General features: G+C 50.8%; 1 protein-coding gene across 5 annotated transcripts in view; it reads left to right on the top strand.

Moving 5' to 3' along the window:
- The first annotated feature begins 622 nt into the window (after nucleotides 1–622).
- CORO2B (coronin 2B) overlaps nucleotides 623–17558 on the top strand; it is a 40946-nt gene continuing 24010 nt past the window's right edge. For 2 of the 5 annotated variants that reach the window (XR_011741043.1, XM_065847590.2), the window contains exons 1-3: nucleotides 623–859; nucleotides 7590–7679; nucleotides 13123–13189. Coding sequence is in view for 3 of the 5 variants with exons in the window: in XM_065847590.2 (XP_065703662.1) it covers nucleotides 13139–13189 (51 nt within the window). In the remaining 2 variants the exon portion in view is untranslated. The remainder of the gene's footprint in view (nucleotides 860–7589; nucleotides 7680–13122; nucleotides 13190–17558) is intronic. The other 3 variants (XM_071813939.1, XM_065847592.2, XM_065847591.2) reach the window with 3 other exon arrangements.

Genomic DNA, 17558 nt, shown 5'->3' with positions numbered 1-17558 from the left:
ATTTGTTTAGAAAACGGGAATGACAGCTCTGGGACAAAGCAATGGTCTCTGGTGTTGTCACTTGTCACTGTTTATAATAAGGGAGAAAAAATAATTGCCTTGTATATGAATGGGAACAAGCACATGGATGGATGCTTATGGATGCTATAGGACCTCACCATGATGCCCAGCTGGGCCAGCAAGCAAAGTGCGAACCCTGCAGCAGAAATCTGATGGTAAAATAAAATCTGTGGCTTGGTTGCAATCATGCTGCAGAAGCTGGAGACACAGCCTGTATCTGCTCCGTGCCTGGCAACCGGCATTTGTTTTTATTTGCTTTGGAGAAAGGACCAGTCTACACACACTGCTCTGACTGGTCCCCAGTGTTCTGGGTGCAGGTCGGTGGCCGCTCCCTTGCATATCACCGCAGGGGGGGCAGCAGGTGCCTCCCCCCGAGAAGGGCAACTCGGGTTGGCAAAGAGTTAAAAAAAGGCTTTTTCTCCCCAAAGCCAAGCGCGGGGAGCCCAGCCAAGGAGGGACGCTCCCTCCGCCCCCCCGCCCTGACCGGCCTCCCAGCCCGCCCCGCCCCTCTGCTGCTACGTCACGGCGGCGAGGGCTGACGTCACCCCCGCTGGCTGACGTCACGGTTGACATCACCGCCGCCGCCGAGCACCGAGCGCTTCGGGCGGGCGGCGGAGGCTGCGGGTCCAGGCTCTGCTGCCGCTGCCCCCCCGCCCTGTTCCTCCCCCTTCCCCACCCCCCGGCGGCCTTTTTGCTTCTTGATTTTTTTTTTTCTTTTTCCTCCTCTTTTTCTCTCTCCTCCCGCCGCCCGCGGAGCTCGCTCAGCCCCTCCGCGACATCCCGCATGATTGTCCCCAAGGTAAGGACCTGCCGTCCCCCCGGCTCGGGTGCTGCGCCCACTCCCACGGCAAGGTGCTGCGGAGGGGGGCCCGGCCACCGCCCCCCTCCCCCGCCCGGGTTTTGCTTTTGATTTATTATTTTATTTTATATTTTATTTTATTGATTTTTCTCGTGTTTCCCGCTTGCTCGCCGCCCTCCCCAGCTCGCAGCTCTGCTGCATTTTTAACCCTTGGAGCCACCGGGAGGGGCCGAGGGGGTTGAGCATCCCCCCGCGGGCGCACCCCGCTCTAAGCCGCTTTTCCGCGGCCGCTTGGCAGATGCTGCCCAGACCTCTACAGGTGGCTGCCGGCTTGGCTGGGAGGGGGAAAGACCTCGGGAATGGGGCTGGGGGGGATTAAGTAGCGGGCTGGGGGGGCTGCGAGGTGGAAGGGCTCCTTAAAGCCACCCCGAGCAGAGCTGGCGGGTGTGGGAGGTGACGTGGGGCTGCTTGGGTCCCCCAAATCTGCCCAGTGCTCTAGCAACCTGGGATCTCTGCTCTCCCAAATTGCTGCCGGGGCTGCAGAGAGGGAGGTTTTGCTCTCTGATAACTGTTTTCTCCTTTCTCCCCATCCCTACGATCCCTCATACTGAATTCATCACCTCCCACTTGCTCCCATACTGCAGTGGGTCAGGGTTGTGCCAGGGTGAATCTGCCGCCCTGATGGTTCAGAGCACGCAGCTTCCTGCTGAATTAGTGCACGACACGGCGGTGGCTGGGGAAAGGGGCCACCTCTGGGCTGTGTGAGCCATGGGACTTTGGGAACAGAGCGGTCCGAGCTGGACCCGCTTGGCCCCATCCTTCCTGCCATCCCGACACAGGGATGCGGTTGTGCTGATGAGCCTAATGATTCACGCACTCGAGGGGAAACAGCAGCCGCCCTGCTTTGGGAAACCCCCAGAGAAAAGGTCTGATGAGCCTGAGGATGCTCCAGGGGAGGAATTGCTCTCTTCGGTCTTTGTCCTCAGCAAATAACTTGCATTTTGCCTGCTTGGCTTTTGCTGGGCCCTCACCAGTGTCTGCATTTGCCGTTGGGTGTTTCTGTGCTCCTCGTGCTGCATCGTGCCATCCCACATCTCCTGCAGCTCGAAAAACCCACCAGCACTTGCGTTCAAGAAAAAGTGTGTTTGCAGCTCTTCTGAGTGCTGAGAGAGGGATTGATGGACTGACCCAAAAGGCTGGGTTGCAAGAACTACAAACTTACTGATATTAAGTGCCACAGTTTTAAGTCAGGCTGACTAATTTGTAGTGCTCATTAACAGCTTTTTTTTTTTTTTCCTGAGTGCAAAGAGATTTATTCAGAGCTACATTGAGAAAAGCTGCAGGGCCATAAGGAAAGTACCTTCAGTAGGATAGGGAAGGACTCTGCTGTTAATTTTCAAGGAATAGAGGTGTAAACTGGGAAGATCTATATCATGTGTACAAACTATACTTTCGCTGAAGCAGTGTAAAGCTCTAATGCATCTGGTAGATTTTATTTCCTGCAATATGGACTATCCTGATGCAAGGTAAAGTAGGGGGTTTGAGGACTGGGAATCGTGTGTGTGTGTGTGTTCCCATGGTGGGGCAGGTGAAGGGGAGAGTCCTGGAGGACTTGCAGGGTCTTTGCATCCTGCCCAACTGCGGGTGTCCAGCTAAAAACAGTATAACCCACAGCTCCCAGTGCTGCCAGGGACAAGCATTGACAGTGTTCCTGCAACAACTCCTCCCACGCTGGGACCACGTCGCAGGGGGTGCTGTGAACAGGAGCCATGGGTAGGATTTTACAAACTTTGCAAATATTCCTGAGCAATTCATCTTTAGAGAAAAATTGATTTGAAAATCAGGTACAGGTGCCTAACACCAAGCAGAGATGTCCTAACGTTGGCTCGAGGTGTGGGGAGGCACAAAAAACTTTTTTTGGGGTGTGTGGGAGACTGGAGAAAGGTAGGGAGGGGGCAGAAATACCTGCTATCAGTATGTGAAACAAGCTGGTATCATCCATGTCCCAAGCCACCCCCTTCCTTCCCACAGGAAGAAATGCAAGCAGCTGCAGCACGTTGCCAGACCCCACTCTTGGGAGAGTTTGCTACTCAGGAGAGAGTTTAGGCCGGTTATAAATAGGATGGAGAAAGATGGATTGAAGTGCGAAAAGAGCCCACGCCTCATGCTTAGGGATGTACCCACATTTTGACACATCCCTGGCATCATTGCATGGCCGGGCATGGTACAGCATTGCATGGCATTGCATTGAATGGCACAGCTGTGCATGGCATTGTGGTGCATGGCATTGCATTGCGTTGCATGACATTGCATGACTTTGCATGGTATTGCATTGCATTGCATGACTTTGCATGGTGTTGTGTGGCATTGCATTGTGTTGCCTTGCATTACATGGCATGACGTTGCATGGCACGCGATGCCCTGTGATGCCGGGCCATGCTGTGCTGTGCCATGCCGTGCTGTTCCGCGCTGTGCTCCCCCCACATGAGCTCTGCCTGGCCAGGGCTTTCTGTGGCTCTGCAGCAAGAGCCACCAAGGCGGTGACCTTCAGCTGAGAAAGAATCAGGGACAGCTCCATCCCTGCTGCAGATCAGCTGCTCCTTGCGAGGGGCTGGGGCTCAGGTTTGGTCTCTGTTGTTTGCAGCCCGGATGTGTTCTGTATAAAGAAAAAGGTTCGGATGTGTTCTGTGTAAAAAAAATGGTCCGTGTGCCAAAGCTAAACAAGTCTGGAAAGCAGCAGGCCATCAGTGCTGACAGACCTGGGCCTCATGGCAAACAGGGAATTGCTTGTTGGCTGTGGTTTACCAGGGTAATTCCTCACCCCAGATGACTTTCTGCTTTCCATTCGTGAGCAGGACAAAGGTGGAGCTGGACTGGTGGGGAGAAGTGACGTGAGTCACCAGACAGAGAGCAGAAAAGGGAGGAAAGAGCCCATGGTTGGACTCTCTGGATTTATTTGCCATTGAATGGGATCTTCGGGGGATACCTAAGTGGGAATCCAATGGTCAGAGAGGGCCCAGACAGATTTAACCTCTGAGCAGGGGTTGTGCTGGGTGCGTTTTGGCAGGCAGAGGCATGGCAGGAGTCCCTTGGTGTAACACTGGTGCTTCCAGCTCCCACCCATCGCCAGAGGGTGTTTCAAAAGCCCTAAATATAATTAACCATGAGCACAACTTAGTGGGAGCCTGGGGGCGTATTAATATGGGGAATATAGTTTTAAAATGTCTGGATGTTTTTCTAAAAGACACTGTTTAAAAGAAGATGCCATCTGGGAGGTCCCACGGTGTGCATTAGCCTGAATTATCCTATGGTCTCCGCTGGCTTTATTATCTATTAATTGGCATTAGTTATTGAGCCACACTGCCTTGATAATGGCTTATCCTTGCAGTTCAGCGAGCAGACGAAGCCAAAACCAAAACCCAGAGAGGAAACTGCAACTACAGCCTTTTGTGATCAAACACAGTAAATAAATTATGCCCGAAGAGGGGTAAATAGTAATTACTGCAAAGGCGCTTGATTGGGCAGTTATGGTTCCAACGCTGTGACGGCGGCAGCCGAAATGACATTCTTGATGGTGCCGAAATGACGTTCCTGATGGCAAATCACAGTGTCCTCTGCTTGGTGGTCTGGGGCAAAGGCTGATCCCATGGAAAAGCTGATACTGGTTTAATCGATAGGAAGCATGACTGAAAGCACTGGGCCATGTTATCAGGGAAAACGGCTTTGCAGAAATCAGGCTTTGGACAGCACAGCTTAACTTCATTTCTGGGGAAATAATGGATGAATTCTTCACCAGGCTGTTCGCTAAAAATGAATTTGATGAACCACTCTGTGTGCTCTGATGCTTAAGAACCAACTCCAAATAATATTAATAAAAGTCATGTTAATGAATTAGGTGCAAGCTAACTGACATCTCTAGGAAACAGATTGATAGGATTTATCATTGCATGGGGTTTTGCTCATGGTGTGCAGATCAGCTGGGTGTTTTTAGCACTGAACCCAGCCTTGGAGGCAGCAGTGAAGGCAGAAATGACACACGGAGGGTATGGGAGGAACAGGGCTTTCTTTGCCTCTTGCTGCCTTAAAATCCATAAAGTTTTAGTTGGGTTTCAGCGATGTGGCGGTTGGAAAACCCTCATTTGTTTGGGCTGCCCAGGCAGATGTTGCTCCTAAATAAATAAATGTGTAAAATGCATTGCTGAGGTGGGTTCGAGGGAGGGATGGAGATCATGTCCTGGTGTGCGGTGCCACAACTGGGAGAGGGGAACGAGGCTGTGTTGCATACCAGCTGCTCCGGGATGGAACAAGGCGGTCAGTGCTGAATTGTTAATTAAGTACAAAACAAGCCCCCTTGTCTCCAGCAGCATGGATGATCGCTAATCGTTAGCTTGGGTGGGATTTCTGGAGGGTGGGAACAAGCATAACGGGCCTCTTTGAGGCTAAAAATGGAAGGTCCCCATTTCACCAAGTATTGCTGTCATCAAAGGCAATTTGTCTGGCCTGCAGCTTTTTAATGAGTTTTAATTGTGATTCAATGCAGTATTAATATTGCCCGTCTGTGGCCAGCGGGCTCGCTGGGCACTGTAATTCATACCCTGCAAATGCAATGTGGGGTCGCCCCCCTTCTTCTTCTTCTTTTCATGGAAATTTTATCAAATGATGAATAGTCCAATTCATTACCGAGCTCACAGAGAGCTCGAAGGAGTCGAATCCTGGATTCCTATCTCCCGAGTCAGTGTGTAATTACCCAAATCTGGCAGCAGGCAAAAATCTACGTGACGGAGCCAGCTGCTCGAGTCCCCCACAAATCTGTGAATCCCATCATTCCCGAGCTGGGAGGGGACCAGTGCCGGGCTGGGAGGTGACCAGTGCCAAGCTGGGAGGGGAATGATGCCAAGCTGGGCTCCCAGAAACCCTGCGCTCCTTTTGTTCATCGCAAAGCTGTTGGCAAAGCTCCCTCGCTGCGGCTCTCCGGCCTCAAGCATCGTTAGGAAAAGCTCCGGGAGCAAAACTGACCAGGGAGAGACCGTGCCAGGGCGGTGTGAGAGCAGCTGAGGTGCTGCTTGGGTTTCAGAGAGCAGAGAAATAAGGTTAAACCTTTCTGATTGCGGTCCCGCTATGGCAAACAGCTGGTGAGCGTGACAGGGATCCTGCTTGATGGGAAATCTGGACATCCATGAGCTGACCAGGGCTCCCCAGCTTAAACAGGACAAGGAATTACTGGAAAAAGTCCAGTGGAGATGCTGAGGGGTCTGGAGCATCTTTCTTAGAAGGACAGACTGAGAGAGCTGGGGCTGTTCAGCTGGAGAAGAGAAGCTGAGAGGGATCTTGTGTTGAACAATATCTCAGGGTGGGTGTCAGAGGATGGACCAGACTCTGTTCAGTGGTGTCCAACGACAGGATGAGGGGCAATGAGCACAGACTGAAACACAGGAGGTTCCATCTGAGCATGAGGATAAAATGCTTTACTTTGAGGGTGACAGAGCCCTGGGACAGGCTGGAGAATAGAACTACAGAACAGTTTGAGTTGAAGGGACTGTTAAAGCTCCCCCAGTGCCACCCGGGCCATGAGCAGGGACATCTTCACCAGCTCAGGTTGCTCAGAGCCCTGTCCGGCCTGGCCTGGGATGTCTCCAGGGATGGAGCTGGGGGATGAGGGTTCCCTTGCAGCCGTGGCCATCCCTCCAAACAGCCCAGCCCTGGCTGCCTTCTGCTCTGAGCATCCCTGCTCTCCCCGTGTACAATAGCTGCCCTAAATTCCCCACAGAATAATGGGCTCTCTGTCCTTGAACAGGGCTCTCTGTGTGCCCACCCCAAGGCACATCGGCCCTTGCAGGGGCTGGGTGGTGGTGATGGAGACACATCCTGAGCTGTTGGTGCCAGCAGCACCAGGGTGTGGCTGTGGTGCTCAGGAGTCCTGTAACTGGGAGAAGGATGGGGCCATCTGGCTGCTGGCACCCAGACCCTCTGCACTGGGTGATTTGGGGCTCCATATCCCCACTGGTGGATAAGGGATTGCTCAGCCCATGCGATGAAATTCTTCCTTGCAAGGTGATAAGCAACAGTTTTGCCATGTGGAGCTGGAGACTGGTGATGAGGGAGTGGGGCTGGAGCTAATCCTGATACCACTGGCTGATGTGGGGGCTGGTGCACAAGTGTGATGGGAGTGGCTGAGGGACCTGGGAGGTTCAGCTGGAGAGCAGGAGCTGAGGGGAGACCTTCTGATCTCTGAACTGCCTGAAAGGAGCTTGGAGCCAGGGGGGGTCGGGCTCTGCTCCTCAGGAACAAGCGCCAGAATGAGAGGAAACGGCCTCAAGTTGTGCCAGGGGAGGTTGAGGTTGGATCTTGGGAACAATTTCTTCCCCAAAGGGCTGTCGGGCATTGGAACAGGCTGCCCAGGGCAGTGGTGGAGTCACCATCCCTGGAGGGGTTGAACAGACATGGAGATGAGGTTCTCAGGGACATGGGGTAGTGCCAGGGATGGGGGAACGTTTGGACTCAATGAGCTTGAGGGGCTCTTCCAACCAAAATGATTCTATGATTGATTCTATCATTAGCAATCAGCTGATGGCAGCTGTGCCAGTGGCTGCACCCCAGTGCATTTTGACACCCGGTGTGTCTTGAGCATGGGGTTTTGTCCTTAATATTTGTTGGGGTTTTGTGCCTGGCTGGGGCTTGGGGCAGGCGGCAGCAGTTGCTGCTGTAACCAAAGGGTTTCTCTTTCTTCCAGGACCGAGGAGAACCCACGGTTCCCTGAGCCCCTCATCCATCCCAGGGTGTCAGGAGGCACCCGCCGAGCCCACGGAGCAGAGCAGGGCAGGTGAGCACCCTGCACGCCAATGTACCCCGTGATGGCCCCAGGGGGGGACCCCAGAGGGATGGAAACAGCCCAGGGACAGGGCAGCCCCTCTGAACCCCTCTGTGCCATCCCCATTTGGGGCAGTTGCATGTCCAGAAAACCATTTTTTATCAAGAGGAGTGCAACAGGTGCTGCAGCTCTCCTACCCCCAAAATCTGGCCCTGTACCCCAGAGATGCTCCATGCATCTGATAAGAGTGGATCTGTGGAAGATTCAGTCCTTGTAGAAATGCTGAGTCCTTTAAGCAATCGACCGAAAAGCTGAATGTACAGAAATATTTCTGGGTGAACACGGGTGAGGCCGGGGTGTGCATGAGCATCCTGTGGGGGCTCAGCCCATGGGACACTGGCTCCTGGGGGGTTCACAGCTCCAGGGCGCTTCACTGCAAACCTCTGGCAAAGAGAGTTGCTTTGGCTGCTTTTATAATTATATTAAGTGCAAAGAAACCTGATTCTAGAGCACTGTGTGCTAAAATACAAGGAAAAATAGGGAAAAAGTGATATTTGAGGCTGTGGGCATCACGAGGCTGGGGAGGGATATCGCAAATGTTCCTCTGTGAGCTTCCCTGCGCTTTTGTTCGTGCCTGAATAACAAGTCTCCGTTTCTCTTCGGTGGCTGGTTTCCCCCTTCCTGGGAGCCGGAGCACAAGGCAGAGCTTGTCTGGGCTCCAGCTCCCCCCGGGCACTGCGGGCTGGACACGGGGGGGTCGGTGCCTCCCGCATCCCGGCCCCGGCCGCCCCGTGACCTTCATCCACCCTGGCTCTGGCACTTCCTCACGCTGGCCAGGAAACAGGTTCCTGAAGCCTGAAATATTTAGAAAATAGTGTTTGTTTTTCTTTTATTTTCTTTTTTTTTTTTTCTCTTTTCTTTCCTTCTTCTCTTTTGGAAAATTTTTGCCCCCAACTGGGATAAACTTCCAAAAAACTCTTGCGGTTTTGTAAGCTGTCCAGGAGTGAATGGGATGGGAAAGGAGCTGTGGGATGCTGCCCCGTGCCCCAAGGAGCCCCCCACAGTGCTTGTTCCTGGGGAACATTTTGGGGCCTCTGGGTTGAAAACAGCAAATCAGGGAGAGATGCCTGAGCTGCTCACCCGTGCGCTGTCTCCCTGCTTTAGAAAAGGCCTCTTTGCCAAGATAAATAAGTTTCTATGGCTCATGTCCTGTACAAAGCTGGGACTTGGTGAGGATTTTTTTCAGGCTATCACAAAAGTAGAAATGTTAATGCTCCCAGCAATCCTTTTTGCCTGATTTTTTTACCCTCACCCATCCCACAGCATCTTCCCAAGCAGTTTCTTACCCATGGGGTCCTTTCAGCCCTTTAATACCTGTGCCTGTGGCTTTTCACCTCTTTACAATTAAAAAGCAGTTGAGTTTAGGAGGGGTTGGATTTATGGCATCCTCCCACCGGAGGCTCTTGCTTGTTATCCAGGCTTATTCTGGTTAAAACTGATGGATCCTGGGTGGAAAAAACCTGTTGCAATCAAGTCTCGACTTGGTTTTCTTGATGACGTGCAATGCAATGTGAAATAATGCTCATGGATGGGCGCCTGGCTTGGTTACCTGCTCATCTCAACACACGGACAGAGACTTTCTTTCTCCTCTCTGAGTTTCCTAAAACTCACTCAACTTGAGAAAAAGCAAGCAATATTTTTACCCTCAAGGAAACATTATTTCAAGAAGCTGGAGGAGGGTAAAATCCTGTGGTCAGTGACCCAGGGCAGCTTTGAGGGCGAGAAACACTTTGTGCTTCATCAGGATGTTTCTGCTGGCTTCACGGGGTGGGAAGGAGTTGGGAAACAGAGTGGGAGGAAAATTGTGCTTGTTTACAGAATTTATTGACGAGCGTGAGATTTGTGTTTCTTCTCAGTATGCGGGCCCAGGAGAGGTTTGATTTGCCTCCCCCAGAAGGTTTCCTGGGGAGAAAACGGTCCAAAGTGGGGCCTCTGATGGTATGGCAAATGCTGGTGCCAGGGATGCTTTTTGCATCATCCATGACATCTGCAGGACCATGTGAAGGGTCTGGTGTGTGTGGGAAGCAGCACCGTGGCAAGGAGGGATGGGGACTCATGGTGACAGCCTGGCCTCATGGCCAGGGGACATCTGGCCTCACTCGGTGCTTTTTTCCCAGCAGTTTGTGGGGAGGAGAGGCTCTTCCCAGGCAGTCAGGGGTCTCTAGAAAGAAGAAATCATTGAAAAGTTGAGCTCCAGGGAAATCCCAGTCACTTCCTTCCAGGCTGGAAAAAACTCAGCTGGCAGATATCGCTGCAGAAATGTTCATCTGTCTTTTGTCCTTTGTTTAGACCATGTTAATGAGTTTAATCCTTAATATTTGTTAAGTCATCTACTGCTCTTTTCAAGTTGGAGAAACACAGAGCTCTCTTTGCCTCTTCTCGTCTGTGCACTATGGACAAGTGGCTTTCCCTAAGTGAACTGTACCTGCCAGAAATGCCATTTTGCCCCCCATCCTCAGCTCCGGGGTGACCGTCGGGGAGCTGGGGTGCACCCACCACCCCGATGGGTGCAGAGATCTGCTCTGCATCTTGGCAGCTCAGCCCTGCTTTGGAGGGACCCAATCAGAGCTGTGGTGGGGGTCTCAGCCCCTTGAGAGCCCTGCCCTTGGCCGTACTGGTGTCCCAAGTCTCTGCCAGGACATTGTCCCAGTGCTAATATCATCACTGCATCACACATCTGTTCAATAGCATCCGTCCATCCATCCATCCATCCATCCATCCATCGTCTCACCGTTGCCCTACAGCAAACAGGCAAATGCAAAACCACATAAGTAAGGCCACAAGGAACTCAGCATTAACTACCAAGTCTATTTTTTTAATGCAACCTTAATGTAATGTTTGGTCTGGGGGCTCTGCCGAGTCCATGCTGAGGATGTCCCACATCCCAGCAAATGACAGCATCCCTGGAGAAGACAAGGCTCCAGGGAGACCTTATTGCAGCCTTTCCATACTTAAAAGGGGTCGATAAGAAAGATGGGAACAGACTTTTTGCAGGGCCTGTTGTGATAGGACAAGGGGTGATGGTTTTAAAATAAAGGAGGGAGATTCAGGCCGGACATGAGGAAGAAATTGTTGCCTCTGAGGGTGGTGAGAGCCTGGCCCAGGCTGCCCAGAGAGGTGGTGGATGCCCCATCCCTGGAGACATCCCAGGCCAGGCTGGATGGGGCTCTGAGCAACCTGAGCTGGTGAAGATGTCCCTGCTCATGGCAGGGGTGGCACTGGGGCAGCTGGGAAGGTCCCTTCAACCCAAATTCTTCTGTGACTCCATGATTCTACGATCCCCGGCCGTGGTGTGGCCTGTGAGCAGTCTGGTACTGCCAGTGGGAGCTGCCATGGGGGTGCTGGATGTGGTGACACCCGAGCTAAATCCCACACTGACCCCAGCCACCTCCGTCGGATGGAGGGGATGGGAACATGACAGCTGGTTTTATAGAAACATGCTTTGTTTTTTTGAGGCCCTACTCAGTGCATTTATTCCGGTGTTTATGAGAGCCCCAAGGTGTTTCCTGCGGTAGGCAGAGCTGAAGCATTCGCTCCACTTCCCTTTGCCACTCCAGCTGGTTGTGCCATCAGCCAGATGCAGAAATAAGGAGAAAACGAGGAGCTTTGCTGGTGACTGGAGGATCTGGGTCTCTGAAGTATTGTCAGGATCAGGCTGAAGGGCTCTGCTCTGCTCTGTGGACTGTGTGTGTGTAAAGGGCTGGTGGGTTCCCCGGGGAATCACGTTGTGTCTATAAAGCAAAAATTACACCATTGCACATCAGCCTTTCATGGGGATCAAACTCATGTCAGGACCAGGAATAAAAGGCTTCTTCTCAAGGAGGAAGAGACTCTTTTCTCTGTTCTTGAACATTAATAACTGGTTAAGAATTTTTTTAATGAGAGATCAAAACATATGTGAACTACGTCTGAAAGGAAAAGCAGCTTCAGGATGCTGATGGCATTCGGGACTGCATCCCTGGCAATGGAGCATTTCCAGGTGACATTTCTGCCTTTTGCATCATGCAGGGGCTTGCACGGGTCTGTGTGAGACCCTGGGGCTGGACCCTTGCTGGGGGGACAGAGCTGTGACTGTCCCCAACCCTGGCCCAGGACCCCCCATGCTCTCATGGCAGTGGAGATGGATGGGGTCCTGTGGCACCATGATGTTGTCTTGGAGCCAAAAACACTGAGACATTCAAACCATAAAAGCTGCGTGGGAATTCAGTGGGGAGCTTTATTCTTCATTATCGACATAGTTATTCTGTAACGGGACGTGCAGTTGTGCCTGTCTCATAAATACCCATCGTCTGCTTTTTAGCGATCAATATATAATCCTGAACTGACCTCATACAACTATCAAATCTCTTCTTTCCCCTCCCACCCCTGTAACTTTCTTGGACCAGCAGGACTTGGTTTCAGGGCTCTGGGCATCACCTCTGCATGTTGTCGGCCCAGGACAGGTGTGCGGCGCTCTGGTCACCGTCCCCAACCCCTGCATCTGCTCCTCGGGGGACACGGGCTGGGAACGCATCAACGAGATGCTACTGTCAGCCTGTGCTGGATTTCATGCAAACCACCGTTTTTCAAAAGTCAGCAAGGGCTTCTTGCAGAGAGGAACAATTCTAAAATTGCAGCCTGTGGAACTGCGTCACTTAATAAGTTTTGCGTGGTGTCATCATGCAAAATGACTTTTTCCCAGAAATACCCCAAAACTGCATTTCTGGTGCTTGCAAAAGCTGGTTGCACTGCAAATGCCTAGCAAAAAAAATGTTCTCCCTTTTGTGCTTCCCCAAGAAAGGGGCTGCTCCAGGGGGGGTTGTGTGGATCAGCTGCTTGGCTGTCACAGCCACCATGGCCCCGCTGATGTGTCACATTGTCCCTGTGGAGATTTGGATCCTGCCCTGGCCGTGGCACACGAGGGGTGATTGTGCCCACACCGCTGCTTTGGCAACTCTGAGCAAGCAGCTGGCTTGCCAGCAAACTTTTTATGAATAGATGTTGTTTTACATCCTGCTGTGGATCCCAGGGTTTCTGGGCAGGTTAATGGGCATGTTACCGGGCTGGGGATGAGTCAGGTAATATACCAGGTGCGTAAATGCCTCTGTTTGCTACCGGTCTCAGGAGCATAAACTATTTGTGTTGGAATTACAGTGTTCTTTAGAAGAAAGTAGGCGACAATACATAATTATGCTAAACGGGCCTGGCAGTCATGGGGGAGGAGGACACAGGGGTCAGCGTGACAGCTGCGGCCGGTGGCTCGTGGGGCTCGGCATCATGTCCTGCCACTGGCGATACTCTGACTCCTTCCAAAATCCCCCAGGAGCGCGCGGAGAAGCAGGAAGGGTTTGTGTGTTTTTTATCTCAGCCTCCTGGGATGGTGAATTGAATGTTTTTGCTTTCCCTCTCTGCACAGAGCTCTTGTCGAGTCAATGAGAGACCTGCTCAAGTCTAGTGTGCTGGGAAGCAAGCACGGCAGCCTGGTGAGTGTCCCGCGCTGGGCATTTTAATAAGGCTGGGACAGAGAGATGCAAAGAGCCAGCAGCTGAGCCTGAGCAAGCCAAGAGCCCAGCCGGCTGGCTCTGCTCTGAACGCTCCCTGGCACAAAAGAGAAACCACTTAATTTACACCGGCAGCTCGGCATTTCTTAGCTTGTTTGCTTTTAAGTCAAGCTGGGGCTACAAACACACCCAGGTGCCCCGTCCGGAGCGTTGGTCAGTCCCGCAGCAATGCTGAACAGGGACGTTCAGACACCTTCCGTGGCTGAATTGCTCCTGCACGCTGCGAACATGTGTCGCTCTCTGTGGCAGAATTGTTATTAAAATGAAGAACAGGATGTGCCTAAATGTTAAATCTTACCGAAACTCGTTAGCGTGAAAGCCATTAATGTGAACAAAAGCCGTTTTCAAGCTTGAATTGAGAAGCATCAGAGCATTAGAGTGCTGGAGAGATTAAAATCAGCATTTGTTTGGCTCTAATCTAATGTGCGTGGAACAATAAGCATTTGATGACTAATTTGGGGAATGCTGGCTATCTTATCAAAATATAGCTGTTTAATTTCAAGCTTTTCTTTAGGTAGTGGATTCCAGCAGCATAAATCCTACATAAATGCTTTGCTAAGGCACTGGGCATGCAGTGAGCAGATCCCATCCTCCGGGTGCAGAGCAGCCTGGGCAGGACCCGTCTCGTGCCAGCACCGTCCTGTCACCTCCTGCTTGTGCATTTTCCCCTCTGAGTGGAAAAAATATTGCTTTTGCTCAAGCAAAGCGAGCAGGAATGGGGTTGGGACAGTGAAGTGGCTTTGCAGTGGCTTCCGCATCACATAACTATTGCAGGGACGGTGTTTTGCTTGGTTTAGCTATGAGCACAGCCCTGCTCATCCCATCACTCCACAATCAGAGGTCCCTGGGGCTTGGGCTGCCCCTCAAGTCACTGGCCAATATGTACCACATCCTTTGGGAAGGGATTTAATCCTAAATCCCCAATCTCCCAGTGCTGAGGCTCTGGGTGTGGAGGGGCACCAGGAGCAGAGAAGGGTTGTCCTCGCCTCGCGGGGACTTTGGGGACTTCGGCTCTGTCCTCGGAGGGTGCTGGTGCTGGGTCTGGTAGTGACTTTTTCCCCTAAAATAGTCCCTGGTGAGCTATTTCGATGTTTCCTTCCCTGCTTGCTGCACGAGGGAGCTGTGGGGACCATCCCTGGGCAAGGGCATGGGGGATCGAGCAGCCCTGTGCTTCCTACAAATGAAGCCGTCTCTTGGTTAAAACCTGCCAAAAAGCAGCTCTTGGTTCTTTTTTTTTTGCACAGTAATGCTTCGTTGCCTTAATGGCTGATCGATATTTGAAATGTCAAACTCGAGCACCGCTGACCTTTCTGATGGAAAATAACTTCTGCCCAGCGGCTCGCAGGGATGCACAGGCAATACATTGGCTTCAGAGAGATGGAAAATAACCCCACACAAGCGGGGGAATGAGGGAGTGGGCTTTGGTTGGATTTGGTTTTCTTCATTAAAAACTGTGCCTTGACTTTAACTGGAAGTTCCCAGATGGGGGATGCCAGCTGGAACCTCTGCCCATACCAGGATGGGGCATGAAACAAAGGAGTAATGTGATTGTGGATAGTCACTGTCTCCTGCAGTGCCACAAAACCCCTCCTGGAAGCCCTAGATTTTCTAGGTGAAAAATGAGTGTTGGATTTCCTTTTCTCAACATGCTTTTTCATGCAAATATCTTTTTCTTGCTAGTCAACCATAGCTCTGATACTTAACCATGGGCAGAACAATAAATTGGGGAGAAGGAGCACTGGCTTCCCTTTAAAAACCTCTCTAAGGCCATGGGAGATGCTACGTGCCATCATGGTAACCCAAAGACCCCCCTTGTCACCCCTAGCATGCTGCTGGGGGGTGTGAGAAGGGGGTATTTCCAACCCCCTAAAATTATTGCTTCATCCAGCTGAAAGCAGAAATTCATTTCTCTGAAAGCTTTCACAGTGGAGGCAGATTAAATGGCGCTATATATAGGCTACACCGATCTTTTGGGGGATTACAGTCGCTGTGTAAGTGCCTATTGCAGCGCGAGGGCTCTCTGCGCAAGCTGCTGTTGCCAAGACTCCCGATGCTTGAAAAGACACATTTAAAAATAAACACATGGAGACAAGAGCTGTGTCCTGCTGCTGCTGGTGGGCAAAGGCTGGAGCTGCCAGCAGATCAGAAAAGCCTCAAAGAGGAGCTGGGGTTTTGTTTATCGGTTCTTTTTTTTTAGTTTACTTTAAATGCCATTGCTCCTGAAGCTGGTATCTGCTAAAAAACTGCATGGCAGCCTGAGAAGTATAGAATATATGGAGTTGGAAAGGACCCATAAGGATCATCAAGCTCAGCTCCCTGCTCCGTGCAAACTGTACGTAACTTTACATAACCGTAAAAGATTTCAGTTTGCTTTTAAATAATCTTAAATTTTTAATTGTGACAATGAATAGGAACAATCAATGCAGGGTAAAGAAATTCTGCAGAGCAAGTGGAAGCTGTTGCACAAGGTATCTTCCAAACCTCCTGTGGCACAAGGCCTTGGATTTCAGTTTTTGGCACTGGATTCCAACAAGTCTTTTGCTTCATTTATATTTTTATTGCCAAGTAAGGTGATCCACCTTTATCAGGATTATTCAAAATAATGATTCTTCTGTGGGCTGCTCTGATTTTGGCCTTGCCAGCAAATGGACTTACACTTAAAACAGGGCTAGCTTCTCCTACTAATTTTTTGAGGTGTTTTTTTTTTCTCATTTTCTACTAATTTCTCCCCATATTTGCTTTTGCAGTGGGGCAGGGCCAGAGTAAGGTATTAATACAACTTCACCCTGAGCTGTGAATGCTGGATTTTGGGACAGACTCCTCCCTTCAAGCACTTAAATAAGTAAAACATTGTAATGAGCCTGAAAACACCAGAGCAGAGAATTTCCCTACTGGTGCTTGTTTCATGAGGTTAATGGTGATGCTGGATGCCATGATTGGGGATGTGATGTATTTTATTGCTTCACTTCAAAGTGTGTTATAGGATTCTCATTTTTCATGTGAGTTCTGCTCAACCGAAAACAAGGGAGGAGATTTGTAATGAAAGGAAAAAGCAGAGTCCAAAAATAATGCAGAACTAGAATTAACATTGGAAATGGTGGCACATTAGTTGGATTCTGGAGGTGGATGGAAATGACCCCAATAGATCAATAATGTTTATTTTTTTTTAATACCTCTGAGCCATTGAGAGTTAAATGATGGAAAATAAAAATACCCATTAGCGTCAGCAGAATGTAAAGAATTACTCAAAAAGCGAGTTTCGTAAATATAAATATATATATTAGGAGGATTGCAAATGCTCTGGAGAGTAACTTCCAGAAGGGCTGGATGTGGCACATCGCACAGTGACAGGGCTGGTCCCTCGCTGCCGGGAGTTCCATCACGGCTCCAGGGACATCTGCGGCTTCACGTGAATGCACCAGGGACAGCACAGGAGCTAAAATGAGCAGGGCTTTTTTATTTTCCAGCGTCCTCTGTCTTCCCACAGAGCAGCCAGCAGCCACACACCCATCAAGATGATGGCCTGGGGGGTCACAAGCATCCCTGAATTCACCCCGAATTTCTTTTTTGTTTGTTTTTCTGTTGTAGGGCAGAGAGAAGGTTGTTTGTAGGGGGAAAATAATTTGCCATGAAAATGATAGGTTCTGAGCAGGCACAATTTTGCAAAATTAAAGTGAAAATCCCGCGAATAGCTTGTGTAGGCGAGGAGAAAAATGAAAAGACGCTTGGAAAAATACCCCCAAGAGTTTGAAATGCTGTTGCTGAAATGCAGATAGAGTAAGGGTTGAAACTCTAGGGGAAAACCACAAATGCAACATTTCTCTTTAACCTGTGCAGAGCCCCCGGCCGCCGTCGCCGTCTCCCCCGGGAGGAAGCGAAGGGCTGAGGGGCCGGCGTGGGACCGCAGCCACCGCGCTTTTTCCAGCTTTTCCTCTCTTTCGGGCTTTGTCTCACCCGAGTCAAGGTCCTTTGGGGAAGGGGCTGTTTTTCCTCCCCGGCTGGGAAATGTCGGCACGACCTGCAAAATACTTGGTGCCGGTGCCCGAAGCATCCCTGCATCCCCTTCCTCCCCATCCCTCCTCCTTTTCAAAAGCCTTGGGTCAGGAAAGAGGACGTTTGCCCTCCAGAAGGGCTCTGCAAAGCAGCACGCAAAGGGAAAATAAATACGTGAATAACGAAACTATTTCCCATTTGAAACAATTCATCTGCCCTGGATTGCACAGCCTGCGGGGTAAGAGATTTTCATTCTCCTGGCTAGAAAATTTGGCTTGTTTTCAACAGTTTTCCGTCA

This window comes from Patagioenas fasciata, chromosome 12, assembly GCF_037038585.1.
Source record: "Patagioenas fasciata isolate bPatFas1 chromosome 12, bPatFas1.hap1, whole genome shotgun sequence".
Lineage (NCBI taxonomy): Eukaryota > Metazoa > Chordata > Aves > Columbiformes > Columbidae > Patagioenas > Patagioenas fasciata.
Note: the sequence above shows the minus strand (reverse complement) of the source record. Positions and strands in the feature narration are given on the sequence as shown.